Raw genomic sequence first — 20683 nt, 5'->3', positions numbered from 1 at the left:
CAGTCATTAAAAAAAAAACAAAAAAAACACAGGATGAAATTAGTTAATATCACCCTCTGTTGCTATCTATGCATGAAGTATCCCTGAAAGTAAAGATGTTCAAAAAAGCAAAAGGCAGGTGAAAAAGCCAGAGAAAGTTGTTGTCTGTGTGCAGGAAAAGTGCTGTGCTATACTAAATGTAATGAAGGAGGCCCATTGCCTTGGAGTACAGAGGTCGAGCAACTTGTGGAGGATGGCTTAAAAGTTCAGCATCCTTTGTAAGCAACCTGCTTTCATCTTTGTTGTTGCTACTATACTCTGTTTTGAAACTTTAGGGTTAGAAGTAACGACCTGACTGACTAGCAGAAAAACATCCTAGCTTTAGACCATGCTGGGGTGCAGCTTAAAAATCTTAATCAACTGTCCCATCCTGATAGAAAAGCACCTACAGATAAGCAGTAATAACTTCACTGATTTTAATTAGGCATTTGACAGAGTCTTACACAAATGGTTGTGGCATGTTACTTAAAAATTCAATATCATAGAGGACCTCATCATAGACGCTGAAGTGCTGCACAAGAGCTCATTGAGAACAGTACTCAGTATAGAACTCAGTACAAATAGCTGTTCGTGTTTGGCACTTTAAAAAAAAAACCCAGCAACAGAAAGAAAGATATTGCTGTCAGATCACGTAAAGGTTATTATTCTGATTAGTTCTGTCCCACTGGTGTGTAGAGGTTGATACATGCATGTTTTGTGGGTCTTGTGACCTCTATTTTCCAAGACACTTTCCACGTGTTTTGAATCTGTTCGCATAGATGATAAATGCTTCTTACTGATATCAGTGTAATGTCAGTCATAAAAAAAAATTGTAGGAGAAACTAATCTTTTTATTTTTCTTTTCGCTGAAGTGTAAGTGATTTGCGGGAACAGAAGAAGATTATTACAGTCCGACAACTGATGCAGTGCTATGGTATCAAAACCTCCAATCATCCTTGCCAGGCCCAAGCACAGGTTATTTTTGTGTGAACCTAACATAGCAACAAACATTTTAAAAGAATTTCCTCTTTAAAAAAATGTTTAATAATGTTGAATGCTTAGAGCTGAATGTTAGAAAAACCACAAGATTCATGTTTGAAATGGATTTGATTTAGAGTTTTATTTGTTACTTGGACCTTATTCCCGCATAAAATTCATAAGAACATGGATTTTTGTATAGACTATGTTTAGACCCAAAACTTTTTCAAATTTCCACATTAGTACTTTCCTCACAACTTGTAGCAGCAAGTGCTGTGTTCCAAATTACTAGTCATGCAGATTTTCCTTTATTCTGTTAAACATCCACTTGTCAAGTTCTCTGTCCTGCATTACTTTGTAAACTGACAGACTGGTAATCCATAATGGTCATGTTTGAAAAACAGGTGGAACTTTAACACTGGTTTTAGATGTAAATTGACTGCAAATTATGACTTGCTGCCGTTATTAGACCTTAGCTTAACCTTACTTTTTGTTCCTAGTAAGAATTAAATATTTTGTATTAGGATTACAGATATGGTAAATGATGTTCATTCTTAATGCCATCACCAGTTTTTTATTTTTTAAACCTGTTTAGAAACTTGCCAGATTGATTGTGCAAAAGGATAGAGAGAAGTCACTACAAGATGCTCTTAAGATACTTAAGGAATACAACATCTGCAGCGCAGATGCAGAAGCAGACATTTATTTCCATTATGCACATGTCCTCATCTCCACAGAAAGGGTAAGCTCTTGTGCAGTTGCTTGTATACAATTTAAATCATCATACATTGCGCTTGTCTGCATGATAAATATAAAAATGAAAGAAACATAAAAGGAAAGTAATCCATATATATTTAAAATGGAATGTGTTTGGTTTTTGGTTTTACCCATTTACTTAAACTTGTGTATGATGAGCTTAGCGTGTGTTTATTTTTTTTAACAGGCGTTAGAAGTTCACTTGTGTTGTATCCTACACTAAGGAGGATTTCCCCTTCTCTGCATCACTCCAGTCCTTCTCCTTCTCCCACCCCTTGGCATAAAATAATTCCACACTACTTATAATCTTGTCTACTGCTACAGACAGCTGACTACTGAGTTAGTCATGCTTCAGAAACCATCGATCTTCTGACTACAAGAAAAGATTAAAATGAAAAGGCTTAAGGAACTAAATAAACAGAAAAGAACTTGCCAGTTTACAGAAAGACAAATCCAACCATTGTAACCTCACCATCCTAAAAGTACAAAAAAAGTGTCATTAGGCTGAGACTGTAAATACTTTGAAATTATACTGATTAACCAGGAGTGTGCCTAGGAAAGCAAGATAACATGATTACACTGATGAATGGACAATAGGGAACGAATGGACAAAAGGTGGTTTTGGTGAGGGCAGGAGAGATTCTCTAGAAAGCAGGGCTACAGTAAGAGACAGGAAACTATTACTGACTCCTGTTTTATGCTGCATATTGTCACTATACTCAATGTCAACTTCATCTCATGTTATAATCTTGCTGTTTTGACTTAAATGAATGGAAATGTTTTCTATTCACTCCAGCCAGTCAATTGTTTTGCTGTTGAGAAGGGTGGGAGATGGGTTCAACACAGTGTAGACCGGAAGAGAGTTGTAACTTTTCAAGACTTTTCATTTCGTTAAGACAAATAGTTTTCATTATCGTACAAACATCTTGTTCTTTTGATAATACATTTTTGTTTGGTCAAATAACCAAATGATAAAAAAGTGCCATGGTACTGTAGGTGAACTTCTAAATATTGGCTTGTAAAAGAATGGAAGTTAAGATTGAGTAATAATATTTGAGTTTCAAAAGTTTCACACCAAAGAAAATCTTAAATTTAAACACTTTTTCTTTAATAAAACTGATATAACCCAAGATTTCTTTCTTGATAATGAGATGTTTAGGTCTCAGATATTGTGACAAATTAAGAGAGAAGCAGCCTTTAAAAAAGTCACTTTTTGACCCTACATCTTCACAGTAATCACAAGGAAAAGACTATGTCTTTGGATGAAGCATGTTATGTCAGATAAAGAAAGGGCAAAATTGGCCAGGCTGTACTTGCTGAATTGAAACAATAGTGTGGACATAATACCAATACTTTTTAATAACGTTTCATAATGCTATGATAAGAGGGATGCAAGGTTCTTTAATATTTTAAAGAACACTTGGTACCTCAGACAATGTCTGCAATACTACGGTACCAGAAAGTATGCATTTTGAGTGGGAATGAGGAATTTGTAAGTGTGCACAGGTCTGTTTACACCAGCTCGTAATACTTCAAAATATTTTTATGATTCTATTCTATTTGTGTTCACATTCCATGTGCATGTGGTATCATATTACTGATCAGTTTCCTGATACCTCTTCACCAGTTATCTGAATACATTAAGCACCTGAGATGCCTCAGTCCAGAGATGGCCAAAAGATGTGGAATGCAAGTAGTATGTCTGGCAGAAGTCTATTTGGACCAGCCTCCACCAACTGCATTAAAAGAGGCAAGTTATTTTCTGTTTATTTCACTTCAAAGCTATGTGTTTGGCTGATAAGAAACCATCATTTACATTTCTGGAATTATGAATCATCTCACATGAATTATTAACATTTCCCCACAATTGGGTATGCATGGGCTAAAAAAGGTACCAAATCTTCACATTTTCATCTGTTTAATTATAGATGATATTCCAAACTACATCCCAATCACTGTATAATGGCACTATCTTTTTTTATAATAATTTTTTAATTACGGACAATATTCCAGACTACATCTCTTGTATAAATCCCTGTATAAAGGGCTTGTAAAGTTACTCATGTTTAGTTTTACATGATCATTAAAAATTCAAACAAGCCACATACTAGACAGTGAGAAAATTTCACTTGAGAGTGGGTAATTATATAAGAAATGAAGCTTAAGTGCATGAGAAATAAAAAGATCATGCTTCTTATTCTCCTATCTTTAATGTCCATGCTTTTAGACAGAACAGAAACAGCAGGTTCTGTTGACAGAGGCAGCTGTTCTCACTCTGAAGCATCTGATAACACAGACCAAGGGTATCTACGCATTTTTCTTGGTTTTCATCCACTTCTTATTTAAAAAAAACTAGTGGGGTGCAATATTTTTTCTGATGATTAGGTAAAGCTTTTGAGGAAGAGGGGTATTCACCCAGATTTAGGGAAGAAGTATCTTGCACTGAGCTTTACCCAATATTTAAAAGAAAAATTGAAATATCTTTTTGTCCAGTCCATGTAAACCATTTAACACTTTAAAATAATAGCAGTTTCTGAAATTTCGCTACATGCAGTCTCTCTAGGGTGCTTTTAATAGACTAAAATTTAGACCAAGATTTTAGAAGTTGATGTCTTTTCGCCAAACAGGCTTATGGGAGACAGCTTTCTGCATTTTCCTTTTCATCTTGGATTTGTTGTGTTTGTAATGCCTATTGTACTCATCTGCACTTTTTTCTGACATGTTCAGCATTGTGTTTGACTGTTTACTTACCTGTGGCTTTTATTTATTCCTCTGCTAATATCAACTTTTTCATTGTTGTTAATTCTCTTTGACTAACACCATCACAGTTTCTTCATTTTTACATCATCCCTGGGATAGAATCTACATCAGTATCAGTCATGTGCTTCAACATTTTACTGCAATTTCTGCTTTGTAATCATCTGGATATTCTCCTGATGTTTTGATCTATGTGTTTGATTATTGATCATTTTTGCTGCAGTCCAGTCTAGTTGGTTTTCAATCAGAATCTTAAATTTACTTAATGTATTTCAGATCGAGTAGAACTTGATGAACTTCAGTGTCAGCTGTCGATATTTACTGCATTATCTTCTCTCCAGGTAATGATCATGTAATTGTTATTGTCTTCAGGTAAATTTTATTGCTGATAAAGAAAAACAAGAAACTATAAGCTTTATCAGCTTCATAAAGTGTGAAACTACTATGCTATCTTAGTTTCCTCTTTCTTTATTTTCTTGAAGACTGCTGTGAGATGACATTTGTTGTCTGCTTGACATAAACCCACTTTTTTCAGTTCAGTCATCTGAAAGTATAACTTGTAAATTTTAATGTACAAGTATACATTGATGTTGCAGAGGGAGTACAATATCTATATGTCAGTGGTGGACTACAGCAGTGATATACATCGTGGTCAGATATTTGTCAAGTCTATTCAGAGTTACCTGAAGGAAGGAAAGCTGCTTCAGGCAAGTCACTTCTTTTCCACAATCTATTCATTATTTCTGTCTTTTTCAAAGAATGTGTGATAACTCTAACCAGAACACCCAGAAACTACCACTAAAATATTTTGTATATGCCTTTGTGTGTCTTTAAGTGTACATATTCGTGGGAGTGAAAGTCACAGTTGATATTATAAAATTATGACAAATTCAATTCAGCTCTTACAAATTTTTGTGTTTGATAAATCCACTCAACACCCTGATTAAATGCAAATAGCAGTGGGCTGTAGATTGTTCCTTTCTTCTGCATCTTTGTCTTTGCCATTTCAGATTTCAAGCATAAGGCTTAGATCAGTGTTATCAACTGTAGTTAAAATATTGAAACAATTGAAAAAGTCAATGTATCTAAAAAAAACCCAGAAAACTTATCATTCTAAAGTTCCAAATATTCATTTATAGAGATTTGGTATGCCATACAAGAATTCTCTGAAGCATAGTTAAACATGTCACTTAATATCCATTTTAATGTGCCGTGATTATTTCTTTTTCTCAAATGTGACTCTTCTTTCAAAATGATTTCAGGACAACTTTGACTTCACAAATATCTACCGGTAAGATTCTCACAGATTGGTTAGCTTACCTAAGCTGTTTTGGAAGTTTCTGCAGCATTAAAAACCAAACATCTGAAAGCCAGTTTTCTCTCTTCTTTGTGGACTTCAATGAAAATAGCAGCACAGCTGGAAAGCATTTGCTGACACTAAATTGGTGTGGGTTCTCAATAACTTAGTGTGGGTGCAGGTACTTCCATAATTAGATTGGCTATTCTAATTGTTTGGTGTGGATACTTTAATAATTTACACATTTAGATATAAATTTCTAAATTCTGCTTTGTGGTATATTGTGTGGTTCAAATAAAGAATACTTTTTTAAATTTGTTGACAGCTTAGCAGATCTGCTCGTTATCAGGCGAGAAGATTTTCTTATGGAGATGGCTGTCCGAGAAGCATGTGATGGGAACATCAAGGCTACTGAATGCTTATGCAGGTAGGTTAGATGTCACATGATTATATGGATGCATTTGTAAGCATAAGAATTATCATCTTGAGTTGCATGTACTATATATGCTGTCACTGTATGGACAAGCATTAATATAAGGACTGGGCATCTCGAGTTGCATGTACTTTACCTGCTGTGCAGTTGCTGAGATACTGCCTTTTAAATCATTCAGCATTCAGCTGTCGACTCCACCTAGACATAGCTGCCAAACCTTACTGTTATCATTTTAATTCAGGTGTTTTTGTGGCATATGCCTGATTCTCTTTTTATGCCTTGTATTTCCATTTGTGTCTGTTGATATGTCTCTATGTATTGGCTGATATGTTTGTTAAGATAAGAGAACACTTTATTTATCCCAGAGGGCAATTTGGTTTGGTCTGTTTGAAAGTGTGTCATGAGCATTTTGAATCTGTATTTATGTGATTTGTTTTTATTTGTATAAAAATCTTAGAATGTGCTGTATCGTGGAGAAATGCACTACAATAATCTTCTTTATTAGTATTATTATTATTCCTGCTGGCCCATAATGTATAATTATATCTCTTAGTTTATCATAATGACCTGTGCTTAAATCATACATGTATTCCCTTTGTTGTTTATCATTTTCCCCTAAAATGTGTTACATTGTATGATGTCTCCAGAGAACTGCTTCGAGCAGATCCATCACCTACTGTAGGACATGCGCTGTATCAGGTTGGGATGAATTTACTACAGATTCAAAGAAGAGAAAATAAAGAAGACGAGGAAACAAATTTTACGAATAAATATCGCTATTTTTCTCACCTGACACAGCAGCTAGCAACAAGAGCAGTAGTCATGTGCAGTGAAGGTGTGTACATGGGCAGTGACATCAGCTGTTTTCAAGTTAAATATACATTACATTAATGGCAAATTATCATTGCATTACATAATGCATTACCATTAGATTAATGGTACATTATTATTGCATTACATGGTACATTACATTAATGGTGCAATATCATTGCATTACATTATACATACCATTGCAGCTAGAAGATTTTGCATTATATTGTACAGTATGATTGTGTGGCTGAGAAATTGTTCTCTATGCTGCAATATCTCAGCTTTATGAAGTATTCAGAAAGGTTACAGTGAACATCAGTTGTGTTTGATTGTTTGTACAGAATTGCTACCTTCATGCTTAGAGCTCAGTCGAGCAGCAGAGTTTTGGCAACGTACAAGTGCCCAGTGTGAAGCCTTTGAGACCCCAGATATGGATAAGGTAATTCTTGTAATACGTAAAAATAGACAAAGTAGAAATTACATTTTCTACCTGTAGCCAAAATGCCAGATAGATTTTTTACTTGCAATTTTATTTCCAAGTGAGAAACCTGTTAACTCTTAAATAACTCATAGCTTGCAACCTGACTTAACTATTGTCATATGATGCCATATTTTCTTGTAATTTTAATAGCTAATTTTGAATATTTGAATATTAGAAGGTGCTTTTATTATTTGCTTAATTGTCCCAGCTTTCTCATTTATAATTTGTAAATTATTGAGCAGATAGAAGAGGCTAAGCTGAAGCCCAGGACACCACTGCAGGCTTACAAACTGGACACATTATATGAAGATGATGCCTTAGTGATGAGTTCTGCTGTAGTTTTGCCACTTGTTTCCACATCTTTGGCAACCACAGTTAGTTTTATTGAAGGTTAGGCAGGGCTGTCAATATATTTTAACCCACTGTTATCAGCTAATGTTTAAAGATTTTGCTACTATGTTCTGAGATTTTGTTAAAATTATTCTAGTACAGTCCTGTTTTTTGTCTCTACTATTTTATTGTCAGGTATTCATTTCACTGTTTTTCTGTTAGTGTGTCTTCCTGTATGTGTGTGTAGGCATATCTTTGCATAGAGAGATGTAGCTTACAAAGAGTTTAGACCAGACATTAAAATGTATTCCTGGAATGTGGGACAATATAAGATGTGTTTTTCCTGTTGAATCCTTTGATGGGCAGATGATGAGGATGGAGACGAGGAGGAGCAACAGGGAGGGTCTGTGACAAGGCCACTGCAGCATTTGCTTACAGCTGTCAGCCACCTGCGAGAGAATAGCCACCTAGAACTGTCCCTGCGCCTCACCAGTTTCACCTTTAGCTCCTTACATCATATGCTGCAACAGCATGACATGGGTTACCCTTTGGTCCCTGAGGTCAGTCAGTGCCTGTAGTAGCCTACAGCTGTGTGACTAGATTGTGTGTGCGTGCATGCTCATATGTGTGCCTCTAGTCCTTCTGGAACTTTATGTAAACTCCTATTTATTCTTTTTATGAGTTCAATTTTGATGTTGGTAACAGACTATGGTATTTTATTTCTTATCTTTTTCTGTGGGATTAAAAATTGTTTCCTTTCCAAAGATATGTTAAGTACTATCAGACAAAATTGTGATCAGGTCAAGAGGTACATTTTATTGTGGTCTGCTAAGTCCTGCAGTGGTCATGTCATGTAGTGGTTAACTTCTAATAAGGGATGAAAAGATTTGCTTGATTAGGCTGAGAGTGATATGAGCAATCATGTCTCAGATGCAAGCATGGCTGGAGAGGGAGAGGGCTGTTATGCAGGATGCTGACGTTAAAGCTGGCAAACTCATAAGAGATCTGGTGTCAGGCATCCTAGTGAAGGTACCTTTTCTGGCAGTCTCTAAGACAAAAAGTAAAGATTTGTGTTTCTTCTTCTTGTTAGACCCCTACCCACACTTTACCTCTGCCCAAAAATAAAAATAGAAAACCTGTAATGGTCAGAAACACATGCTTATTTTTAAACTTAAATGTGTAAATTATATATGTAGGATCATCTGGATAGGACTGTTTTTAACAGCTTTCATGCTACATTCAGTTATCGCATATGGTTTAAGGAACTCGACTGGCTTGCATTTTTCAAGGTATGCACATAGTGACTGAAGTGTTTTAATCAAATTTTGTTGTTTTTACAAGCATGACAAATCAGTACAGTTATTTGTTGCAGATATTTAGTGCAAAGTCTGTAGACTGTAAAATGGCCTTGGCTTACCTCCTTAGTGTTCCACGTAAAGTCAGCATTTCATGCCTCAACAGAAGTATTTCTTCCTGTGGACTGAACTTTCGCAAGTTAAGGGTAGGATACTGTCTAAATGTCTGCTTATCGTTAATACAATTTGGGAAGTGTCTGTTGGCATTATAAAGCTTATATACTAATGTTAAAGTGTACATTTTGTTAATTTTGTTTTTAAGATAATAACACTCATTTTTGTGAGAACAAAATCTGGTTGCAGTACATTAGATCACTTGGCACGAAGTGAAGATTCTTCAAATTTTGCCTCTGACCCATAATCATTCTAGCTGGATATGGCAACTGTTTGCTGATCAGGATGTGTAGTTGACTGCCATGTAGTCTTTAGCATAAAGCCAATAGCTGCCATTGTAGCCTTTAGCATAAGACAGTAGTTGAGTGCCATGTAGCTTTTAGCTGCTACCTGCATAAAATTCTTGTTCTTGTTCAGTTTATTTCTGCCATTAATATTTATTTCTTGTCTTGCTGTTATTTGTTCACATTAAGGCTATTGCTAGTGTTGGCGTTTGCCTGGGACACTTGTTGAAGGAGACCTCTGTCATTGCCACCTGCCAAGAGCTAGAAACAGGAGCTTCTTGGGGTGTTCGGCTTGCCAAAGCGAAGGTGTGGTCTACTAGCAGGAAGAAACTTGTATAAGTTATTTCGAAAATTTTAAGTGTTTATATGATCCACACACAAAAAGAAAAAATTCTGTATAACTCTTCTTTTGTAACATCTGGTTTCATGCTTGGATATTTGTTTTGAAAATGAAAGGGATTTTATTTTTTATTTAGTTCAGTGTAATGATTTTTTTTGGGGTGGGGGTCTCTGTTGACATTAAACCTGCTGTTGTAAACAGAATTGGTGACTGCAGCCTATTCATACCACTCCTCAAACCACTATTAGCACCAGGTAGAGTGCTCTGCCTCATTCTCTCCTTTCATGATTTTACAACTGCTGCAATTATCCCACCTGTATTTTTCCACCTCAACTAAGTCTGCCCTGAGCCAAACAAGGTGCCGCCTTAAAGTCCCATTGTATTGGCAAATCTGATGCAAAAAATTGGCGAACAAGTTTGAACAGCTTCTTAACCATAATTTCAGTGTCCCAAAGTTTGCCTGTGACATTCACACACATCAAGTCAAATGTTTGAAAATGTATGCCCTGTTTAAACCTTAAGGCAGATAGAAATTCATCTTCTTTCCTTTAACAATTTTTGTTCACATTCAAAGTATAACCACGAAAGTGCATAGGTGGATAGCTGTATGTCTGACTGAGACCAATGCTTAGCCTCTTGCGAAGTTCTCTGTTAGTCTCGGCGAGCCTAAACAATGAATGTGACTAAACCGGAATCTTAATACACAACTGCCTATAAAAAAATTGTCTGCCAGCAGTCCAGTAATACAAGTTCACGATATAATAATGTTCACACAATTGTAAAAGTGATTTATTATAACAGTTTTTAATAAAATGTAAAATGAATAACTTTCACTTAAAGTGTAAAATGATTTAATGAACATGTAATGGTGCCCAGAAGCATTGACTATGTAACATCTATTCCTTTCTATTGATGACAGGTTGACTTTAAGGAAGCTTTCAAAGGTGGAGTATCAGCCAAGCGTGACATTATTGCTTGTTTAGCTCACTGCAAAGAAGCCAGCATTGCTATGGTGACTGAGTTCTGCCAGTAAGTTAGCTGTAAAACATTATGACATTGGTTTCTGGTCTGGTCTTACTCATTGCTAGATTTTATTTTTGTAAAGGTGTTAAGTTTATTTGGAAGGAAGAATGCAGCTGACAAAGCTCTCTGTCATAGTCTAGTCCTTGCCCGGCATGGCATGTTGGAGTATCTATGAGTGTTTATAAGTAGTTGATCTTTCAGATCTTGGATTCTTATGAGATGTAGGCTTGCAAGTTTGAATTAAACCTTTCATAATCAGTTTAAAAGAAATTTTACCTCCCTTAGGGTTTGAAAAATGTCAGTATTGGTTTGGTTTCAGTGACTTCAAGCTAGATCTTGAAGATGGCTATATGGTTTACCTTGAGCACCTGTTGATATGGCCTATCTCTCTTGGAGATGGTGATTACGTTTCTTCAACATCAGCCCCTCATGCACTCCAGCTAAAGCATGCACAGATTACTGTGTCTGCCATCATAAATTTACAAGGACAGAACCAGTTGTTGAAGAAACTAAAGGCACTGTATAAAAAGGTACTCCAGATTTGTATGTGGGGAAAGGAGTGGCTTTTTTAATTTAAATTTATTTTGTTTGTTGGCTTATTTGATTTTTTTTTTTTACTTTAATGTTAAATTAGCCCTTACATTACCTTTTACTGTTACAGGCAAGCCCATATGACTATGAGAATATTGAATTCTTGTTGACTGAAATCAATAAGCTGGAACCAACACCACTTTATCAAAAGGTAATTAATGACACAAGTTCGACTTCTGTTTTTAAGGGGATGTCTGAGTTTGAGTGAATGCAGTTAATTTTGAGACAAAATCTGAAAGAGACATGATTGATCCTACAAGGTTCATATTATTTTGTTAAGTAAGGTAAAACCATTTTCTTGATGATTATGGGTAAAATAAGATTTTGTTCACAGGAGCATTTTATTAAAAATGGAGAAATATGCTGTTAATTACTTTCTAATGTTTAATATCAAATGTATTCTTGTGCAGGGCCTACAGCTGGTAAACTATCTCAAGGTTTATAATCGTCATAACCCTCCTTCTGACTATGAGCTGTCAAGTGTTGTGAAACAAAAGGATGATGTATGTAAAGCAGTTTGACTGTGTGAATATAGTTGCCTATATGCATGTCTTTGTGAACACATTTTTATCTGTATACGTGTCTTTGTGTGCATGTTTATATCCATATGCATGTTTTTGTGTTCATGTTTATACCTGTATGCCTGTTCTGTGTTCATGTTTATATCTGTACACATGGTTTAAAGTGAGGATAGGGAGAGGGGAGAGCTATTTGAATTGCATGTGCACGCTTTCAATAAAAGAAAAATTAACAAAACCATAATTATAAACTTAATTTTTTTTTAAAAGCAATTGGACTACTGTACAAACTTGATCTATATTTAAAGGCAGTTGAACTCGGAAGCCCTGTGGATTTATTGACACGCTGGTCAGCAGAACGTCTTCCAGTCCATCTGCTTTTGGATGGAGATGCCTGGAAAATTATTAGTAAGCCTCGACCATGTACTGTGTTAGACTTAGATATAGTGTAAAATATTTATAGGTTCATAGAGACAGTTCCTCTGCAGAGATATCTATTTAGGAGTACAGTGTGGTATGATAACATGCTTAATGTTTAATGGTTCGTTATGTAGAATAATGGTAAATTTGAAATGGGAGGAAGTCTGTTTCAGAGTTTATTCATCACTTCTATTTTGTGTGATGTGAAATTACTGGATGAAGCTTGTCCAAATATTCCATCCACTGTTATTATTCATGCAAGATAACATGAATACTTTTTTAACACAAATAACAATACCAGGTTTGTTTGGGTTTTTTTTCCCCAACAGCATCTGAACTACAGGCAGAAACAGTCACCATCTGGCTTCAGATTGCTCAACTACTTAATGTAAGTATTTATCTTGAAACGTGACTGAAACTGAAAGTTGGTGTGTATCTGCTTGTACACAACTTCAAATCTCTTTTCCTTTCTGCATGCATATGTTCATGCATGTGTTATCCATTTACTCTAAAATCTGTGTGGCTCTAGAAAACTCAGATGACCCTGCCATCATTAGTTGCACCTTTTGTGCAGTTTTCTTATAAAAAAAAACTGCTGGTCATCCTGAGTTACCCTCTGCTTTCAAGGTTTCTTTGAGATTTTTTTTCTCTTTTCTTTTTTTTGTAGTTATGCCAGCAGTTATAGCTGCTTGTTAGCAAGGACAGATTTTTAAAAACTTGTAGCTGAGCAAATCTCTAAATTACTGCTAACTTTCATTTCCGCAGAAAGGGTTATTTGTGTCATTTTTGTGCAGTTGAATGTTATTGTGTCTCTCTCTTTCTTTTTTGTAGTTGTCAACCGATGAAATATACCTGATGACTGTTCAAAACATGGTTAAACAGCATGTTGCACACATTCGGACTTCTGGCGTGTGTGCTGCAACCAACAGTTTCCCCTCCGGTGCCAGTGGTACACAGCACAAGAAGGCAGTGCCAGCTCTCAAAGACTGGAAATGCAGTGAATCAAGTCTACGGTTTCTAGAGAGAGTGCAGCAGCTTGTGTCTTCTGTCACCAATTGTGAAATGGCCCTAGCATGCGCCAGCTGGGTTGTCAAAGAACTACCTATGGGTACATCTTTTTGATGAAGAAGCATTTAAGTTTCTGCATACTGAAGGCAAGATTGTAACCTTGGTTTGTTGCTGACACTGGGACCGCAGAATGATGCAACAGCATTACTATATTTCACTTTAATACTGTTAATATGACTTAAAAGCAAAATAGAAATAATCTTTTCCCCACTTTTTTTTTACTTTCTTTTGCTTCTATAGTTAGTATTTGTGATCTTCTCAGGTGGTGAGAAAGTGGTTGGACTTCAGGGCTGTGTTACTTTTGCCAGACAATGGCATCAAGCTTGTGCTGACAATGTAAGAATTTTTCACCCAAATTTGCATAAATAAAAATACAGACATGGATCTTTGATTGTTTGTGTGACTGGTCTTTGAGAAATCCATGTGGTAGACAAAGGCAGATTAGAAGGACATAGACAACAAAAGGAAGTGGTTTTGAATGACAATGATTGTAACACAGTTGTCAACAAGAAATGTTTTTCTTCAGACCCCACAAAAAAGAAGTCCATGGCTGCATATGTCAAGTTTGAGAAAGTTCTTCACAAGATTCTGACAGAGCAGGTGCTGTATACACATGATCTTGCCCAGCCCTATCTGCTGCAACTTGGGGTCCTCACCTCATGAACTGTTGGCACAACTCATGGAGCATCCCTGTCTGATCAATGAATCAGGCCAGTTAGGGACAGGACCAGGTATACAAATGCTAGTCATTTTAGCTTCTGTGGGTCAGCTTCTACACAAAAGAATTAGAGATGTATCATCTTTTCATCATCATCTTATTTATGACAAAAGAGAAAATAGAATGTGCTGGTTTTCTCTCTCTCTAGACATCTATGCGGCAGTACAAAGGAATATCTGAGATAATAGAATGTAATGGGTTTTTTTCCTGTCACTCTATCTCTAGACATCTATGCAGCAATACAAGGAATAGCAGAGATAAATGGCATGGATGTCAGCATAGCTGTTGTGGAAGCCATGCAGAAGTGGCTTTTGTCATCTGATTCACAGCAAGATATGGACACGGTAAGGATCTGTGTACAGTGGCACTTTCTCTCTTTTTTTATTTCTTTAATGCACAGTTTTTTTTTCTTACTGTTGTTTATCTTTCTTAAAGTGCACTTTACAAAATGTCATCTGTATCATACAATTACTAATGATACTAAAAGTAAATTTTTGTTAGATGCACAACACAAACTAAAAGCATTTCATTTGTTAGGAAAATGTAGACCAGCAAGAATATGCTGGAATATTCTATATGTAGTTTCCTAATACATGTATGTGATAGTACTGCATTTTGATAGCACGCAAGATTCTTGATTTATTTTAACTTCCCTGTTGTATCAAAAATTCTTTAAGTTTAGATATGACTTTCTCATTTTTGTTCGGTGCCATAAGAGCAAAGTATTCCTGTTTACTCTACAAAGTAAACTATGGTGGTTATGTTCTTTCACAGACAATGAACATCAGTTTTTCCAGCCTGAAGTTCACAGATCAATCTGACAATGGCAGATTACAGGACAACATGAAGAGGTTATTTTATTTTTTTTTTGACTCAAAGATGCAAAATCTGTTGTTACTGAGTCCAGTGGATTACACTTCAGCATGAGTTTCTGGTTGAAATATGATGTTTGTAGATCAGTCCTTAGGTATGCTTTCTTTTGAACTTGTTTTATCTGCACTCACACCTGTTCTTCAAGTCTGTTCTTCATATGATCCTGTGGTTTGAGGGACAATTCCCTGGAGTTCATAGAAATCGTAACCAAATTTTAAGCGCATTTGTCAAACTGCAAGATATTTTCTTTACTTCACTGGTGAAAGAGATAGGGAAGAAGTAGTTACTGATTCTTTCCTTTGTGTCTTGCTGATTTCTCTGTTAATGAGCAGTGGCTTGTTACTGAGCAGTCTATGGCAAGTCTGTTAGTGTATTACCTTAGTCATAGAATAACACATACACACATGGATATGATTAATATTCTGTCACCTTTGGCTAATTTTGTATATTTTAAATTTTGGTGATATGTATAAATAGGGCTTGTCAAAATAATTGTCTTTGATCACCAATAAACTTTTCTGTCCTATGACAGGGTGAAGTACTTTTTGCAGCATGGACCTAAGAAGGCAATTATAGAGTTTCTTGTTGGGTACACCCTGATGGTGAGAACAATGATTACTTGTTTCTCTTTCTTGGCATGTTAGTGGAGTATTGCTGTGGTCTCATGTAAGCCATGCTGATTAGTTTTGCTTTCAATTCTAGAGCTAATCCAGTTGTTCTGGGAGAAAATAGTGTATGAATGATTCAAATTCTTGTTTCCAGGAGGAAGCCGAAAGCATCAGCTATAGGGGCCGCCTGCAGTGCCTCTACTGCTTGCTACAGGTGGCCACAGATGAAGACCTTCGGCCACTGGGATACACTTGTGACACAATAAGGTGGGGGGTTTTCTCTTTAAAGTATTTGGCATCAAGATTAAAATAGGTTTAGCAAATTCTAACCTAGCTTGATAATACTTTGCTGATATTCTGCTTAATACAAATTGACTGAGGTGCAGCTTGGTACAGCATTACTTTGTCTGCAACAGGGAGCTTCTGAAGGTCTTGATGTACCTGTCCCACCTGGAGCAGCTCCACATCCATCATTCCCAAGACACTTTCCTTGAATGCAACAAGACAGGCCTTGTTAAGGGCATCTGGCGAAACCACAGCCACAGCAAGCCGGTAAGTCTCACCATTTAAATACAGTCATCCCTTGACTGGTACCTGTCATTGGTTGAGCACATGGATAGACATGGCAGCTAACAGGGCCTTCCACTCTTTCCTATTTTGGGTGATAGTGAGCAGGTCCTTCATAGGATGACCAGTCCAATTCTTCCTTTGGCCACTGCATCATTGACTACCCTCAAGGTACCTTGAAAAATAGTCTTTGTTGAGCTGGGTCATGGGGCCAAAGAAGACCTGCATACGTCTCTTGACTGCTGCAAGTAGAAGTTCCTGACGTCCTATGAGTGTGGCAACTGTATTTCGTACAGAGTTCTTGGTTCTATGTTCTCTATGAGACCTGGAGCAGCCTCCACAGGAACTGGATTTCCCTTTTTGTGTTGGCAAGGAATCCACATGTCACATCTATAGAGCAGAATTGGTACTACAAGGGTTTTGTAGATTGTACTTTGTGGTAAACTTGATGTTATGCTTATATTAGATCACATCCAGTTTAACCATCACCGCTGGTGCTGTTGTAATCCTGATGCAGATATCTGACATAGAGCTGCCATTCTTGAAGAGGGTGACTACCAAGTACTTGAAGCTGCTTACCTCTTCAAGCAGTACTCTGCAAAAAGATCTCTGCTTTGTCGTTGCCATTGATCTTAACTTTGTTCTTGTCAGTGCTGGTTTCCATTTCATAATTGTTCAAACTGTCAGTCTGTTGGTGAGGTCATGCAGTTCTTTGTTAGTGACTGCTAACAAATCTATGTTGTTTACAAAGTAAAGGCTGCAGATCGGACTTCCACCAATGGAAGTGGAAGTGTGATAGCCATGATGTTCTCCAAGAAGATATTGAACATCACTGGTGATAGAGGGTATTCTTGACATACAGCTATTGTGGTATGAATGTAAGCTCCTATTTGGTTATCCAGCAGTACTGCACTTGTTGAGTTATCAGACAGTGCTTCAGTGACTTGAAAGAGGCCTTCTTTAATGTTGAATTTTTACATCAGTCTATGAAGTTGTGAAAGAGGTTTTGCTGATGCTAAAGATAATTCTCTATAAGGATGTGAATGTCTGCCTTCAGAAGTTTCCAATGCATTTAAAAAAAAAAGATAACTAAGTCTGTAATGGCTGTGTGAGAAATTCTGAGGTTAGAAGCATCATTACTTTTTCAAAAATGACATAATCAAAGGTCATACTCTTGTTGGGACTGCTTGTTAGCTTTGGCATCAGATCTGTAATAAAACAGACACATAGGAAGTTCATTGTATTGTTGGAAGAATCTTAGGGATAGGGATTGCATAACCTATGAACATGACCAGATGAGGTGCAATGGAGAGGGGGATCATAACATGATTATGGCATGATGCAATGTGATAGGGGTGATGTAACCTACAAGCATATTCTGATAAGTTCTTTGGATAAAAAGATGCACTGAACATACATGGCACTATTTTGCAGGCCGTGCTACTTGTAGCCAGTCTGTGTCTTGACTATGGCATTGAGGACCGCCAGATGTGGGCAGCTATTCTGCAGCAAATGCTTAGCCTCAGTATGGTATGTATTAATTAATACTTTCACTTTTGTGTGGATAAGAAGAAAGTGTGGGTTTTTTAAAGCCCATTGCAAGTAAAGTTAGAATTAAACGTTTGTGTTTTTTTCAGTCTGTTGTGCCCATCATTATTCTTGAACTTCTTGTTTTTAAAATGTACAAGTCTGAATGTCTTGGATCCTGTCCAACTTATATGTACTATTACACAGCTAGAAAATCTGGAATATATACTGAAGAGACTGCAAGCTATGCCATCAGTCTGGAGTCTTCCCATATTTGCTCATGCCTGGCAGGCCATTGCTGACTTCCACCCTTGGCAAGAGTAAGCTTTCTTATCTTTATAGCCCTGCACTGTATGCTCTCTCAGGTCAGAGAAAAGTATATTCTATTTATTGGATTAAAGTAATAGTAAAATCAAAAACCCCTGTAAAATGTATTTTTTAGTATAGTATCCTATTAAAGTAGCAGCCTCAAAACTGAAAAGTAAATATTTACCTGAGGGTACTAGCAGACAGCCCAAACTATATTAGAATAAATTTTTTTTTTAAATCTCCTTTCTGTCTCTTACATCCACCTGCATATAAACAATAAATAGCAAGCTCAACACAATAGAGACACACATATGTACCTACATAAAAAAAAATCTCAATAATAAGCTGAAAACAACATTCGCACACAAATCATGTGGCTCATTCTGCAACAAGTTAATGGAAGCCCACAGTTGCTGTTCACCTTGTCACAGCCAAGAAGTTTGTGAATTACAGTTTGAATCTAAAATCATGACTTCAGCTGTGGTGAAACCAGAACAAATCAACAAATAGTCAGGAAGATAATCTCAGCTAAAATTATCTATGATTGTTGGTAACCACTTGGCCACCAATTACCATTAAAATATCAAAGCACATAACTGCTTCACATCCACAGAATGTTTGTGTCAATATTTTGTATAAATAATTTAGCAACAATAGAAAGGGAAGAGTGTACAGGTCAATACATAACATCTTCAAAACAGTGAATGTGTCTTTTCATTTTTCATCCTTTAGTGACTGTGCCTCTGACAGATGACCAGATGAAAGCCTGTATTCATTGTTTTAATCTTATACAAAGGTATGTAAACAGTTAATGTACGTTAGCCTTGGGAATGCAAGGACATAAGGACATTTTTTAAAGAAAGACTCATATGAATGATAAAATTCCTGTTTCGGTGGGAAATGTCTGCAGTTGGTGGAGCAGTGGCCGATGTGCCTGTCACACAACAGTAAGAATTGGGTTTGGTGGGTTTGTATTTCAGCTCCAACATAGTTCTGTCATTCTCTCTATGAATGTGACACAAAGCTGACCATTTAGGGTTTTCTCATTGTACTCCAGTTTGCTCCAGCCTGTATGTGTGTATGCTTGTATGCATGCATGCTGTGCAGTCTGTATGCATGTTTGTGTGTGTTTGTGGTAGTGGTTGGGGGGAAATACGGGTGCATGCAGTGTTATGTGTAGGCAATGTTTATGTGTGTCTGTGTTTTCACGAAGGTGCATTTGATGTCAAGGTGTTAGCTTGTGTGCCTGTACCTATGTAAAGCTGATGCAGAAGGAAGGTGCTATTAAAATACATTTATTATTACTTATTACTGCTGAAGATGTTCCCAAATTTAATATTCTAATAATCATAAAAAGCACTTTATATAGTGCATTTCCCCCACTGAGCAGCAAGTTCAATATACTATTAAAAAAGTATGATACAAAGACCCAAAAAATGGAAGAAGGGTGAGATCATTGTGGGGAAAAAGGACAATGGATGGCCAGAGTTGATCATTCCACCTGGCTTCGATATTTCACATTTCAATAATTTGGAGGCATAGTTTCAATCTGCCTTTCATACAGTTGATATGATTTTGCAGTTGTCCTGTGTCTGGTCAGCTGGACTTCATCTTGCTTGCACACCATTTCCAGTGCCTTGGTCTTGCTCTTTGCTCAGCTGCCTGTCTTGACATGGATCCATTGCAGCAGGACTCTAAATTCAAGGTAGGCACAGATCTTTTGACATAAACTATTCTTTGTTTGTGGACTAAAGGAGGAGGCTGACAGGTTAGCTTAGAAAGAACACTGTCCTCAATCATCTCTGCTTCTAATGAGTGCCTTGGGCAGTGAATGTTAGATTTAAATTTGAAAGCATTTAATTTTTGTTACCTCTATTTGTTTCCAGTGTTTGCTGTTGCAAGTTTTATTGTTGTTTTTTGTTTGTACAAATTTGAATAGCACCTGTTTTTTTTATGTTTGAAATAGGATAAAACTTGTTCATGTATTCAGGGAAAGTTACATGAAATAATAATAAATGTTTATGAGACACCACGTAAGATGGGACCCAAATATGTAAACAAACCCTTTGTGAGATAATAGATGTCAAATATCACTGGTTCCACACACACAAACACACACAAAGAGTACTTTGAGGCCATGTTTTATACAGTTTCCTCTTTCTTTCAGGACATTCTTGATGGAAATCATAGCGAGCTCTTGTCAGATGTCCATCATCTTGTTGAACTGGGACTGAATTTATCAACAGCCACACTTGTCTGTATTGAGATTTTTATTCATTTGCAATTGTTTTTTTCTTTTCTCGACTTTACCAGATGACCTGACCATAGGAGTTTTACTACATTTTTATCGGCTGTAGAGTTCTCTCCCTCATTAGCTTCAGGCTACACGTCAATTTTTTACAGAGAAATCTTTATTCTCCTTATTTAGGTCCATCCCATCGGCGGCAATCTTTTCCTTTTTGAAGAGGATAGGGCTCTACCATCAAATTTAAAATTTTTATGTCCTGA

At 36.6% G+C, this 20683-nt stretch overlaps 1 protein-coding gene across 1 annotated transcript in view; it reads left to right on the top strand.

Annotated features, from left to right (window-relative positions):
• Window positions 1-19880, top strand: part of LOC112554437 (kinetochore-associated protein 1-like) — a 34102-nt gene extending 14222 nt beyond the window's left edge. Inside the window, 37 exon segments of the mRNA XM_025222212.1 lie at window positions 155-191; window positions 194-257; window positions 891-993; window positions 1592-1738; window positions 3380-3502; window positions 3980-4055; window positions 4786-4850; window positions 5106-5216; window positions 5772-5800; window positions 6132-6233; window positions 6887-7074; window positions 7391-7488; window positions 7773-7920; window positions 8227-8420; window positions 8791-8889; window positions 9233-9361; window positions 9803-9919; window positions 10873-10982; window positions 11296-11506; window positions 11638-11718; window positions 11978-12070; window positions 12394-12493; window positions 12835-12893; window positions 13337-13613; window positions 13836-13909; window positions 14100-14159; window positions 14162-14215; window positions 14217-14304; window positions 14517-14635; window positions 15066-15142; window positions 15697-15766; window positions 15927-16039; window positions 16189-16324; window positions 17774-17869; window positions 18074-18186; window positions 18908-18971; window positions 19757-19880. Of these exon segments, the coding sequence (XP_025077997.1) occupies window positions 155-191; window positions 194-257; window positions 891-993; window positions 1592-1738; window positions 3380-3502; window positions 3980-4055; window positions 4786-4850; window positions 5106-5216; window positions 5772-5800; window positions 6132-6233; window positions 6887-7074; window positions 7391-7488; window positions 7773-7920; window positions 8227-8420; window positions 8791-8889; window positions 9233-9361; window positions 9803-9919; window positions 10873-10982; window positions 11296-11506; window positions 11638-11718; window positions 11978-12070; window positions 12394-12493; window positions 12835-12893; window positions 13337-13613; window positions 13836-13909; window positions 14100-14159; window positions 14162-14215; window positions 14217-14304; window positions 14517-14635; window positions 15066-15142; window positions 15697-15766; window positions 15927-16039; window positions 16189-16324; window positions 17774-17869; window positions 18074-18186; window positions 18908-18929 (3783 nt within the window). The 3' untranslated portion in view covers window positions 18930-18971; window positions 19757-19880.
• The last annotated feature ends 803 nt before the right edge of the window (window positions 19881-20683 follow it).

The sequence above is a fragment of the Pomacea canaliculata genome, linkage group LG13 (genome assembly GCF_003073045.1).
Source record: "Pomacea canaliculata isolate SZHN2017 linkage group LG13, ASM307304v1, whole genome shotgun sequence".
In the NCBI taxonomy this organism is placed as follows: Eukaryota; Metazoa; Mollusca; class Gastropoda; order Architaenioglossa; family Ampullariidae; genus Pomacea; species Pomacea canaliculata.
The sequence above is the reverse complement of the archived record's forward strand: the minus strand, read 5'-3'. Positions and strand labels throughout refer to the sequence as shown.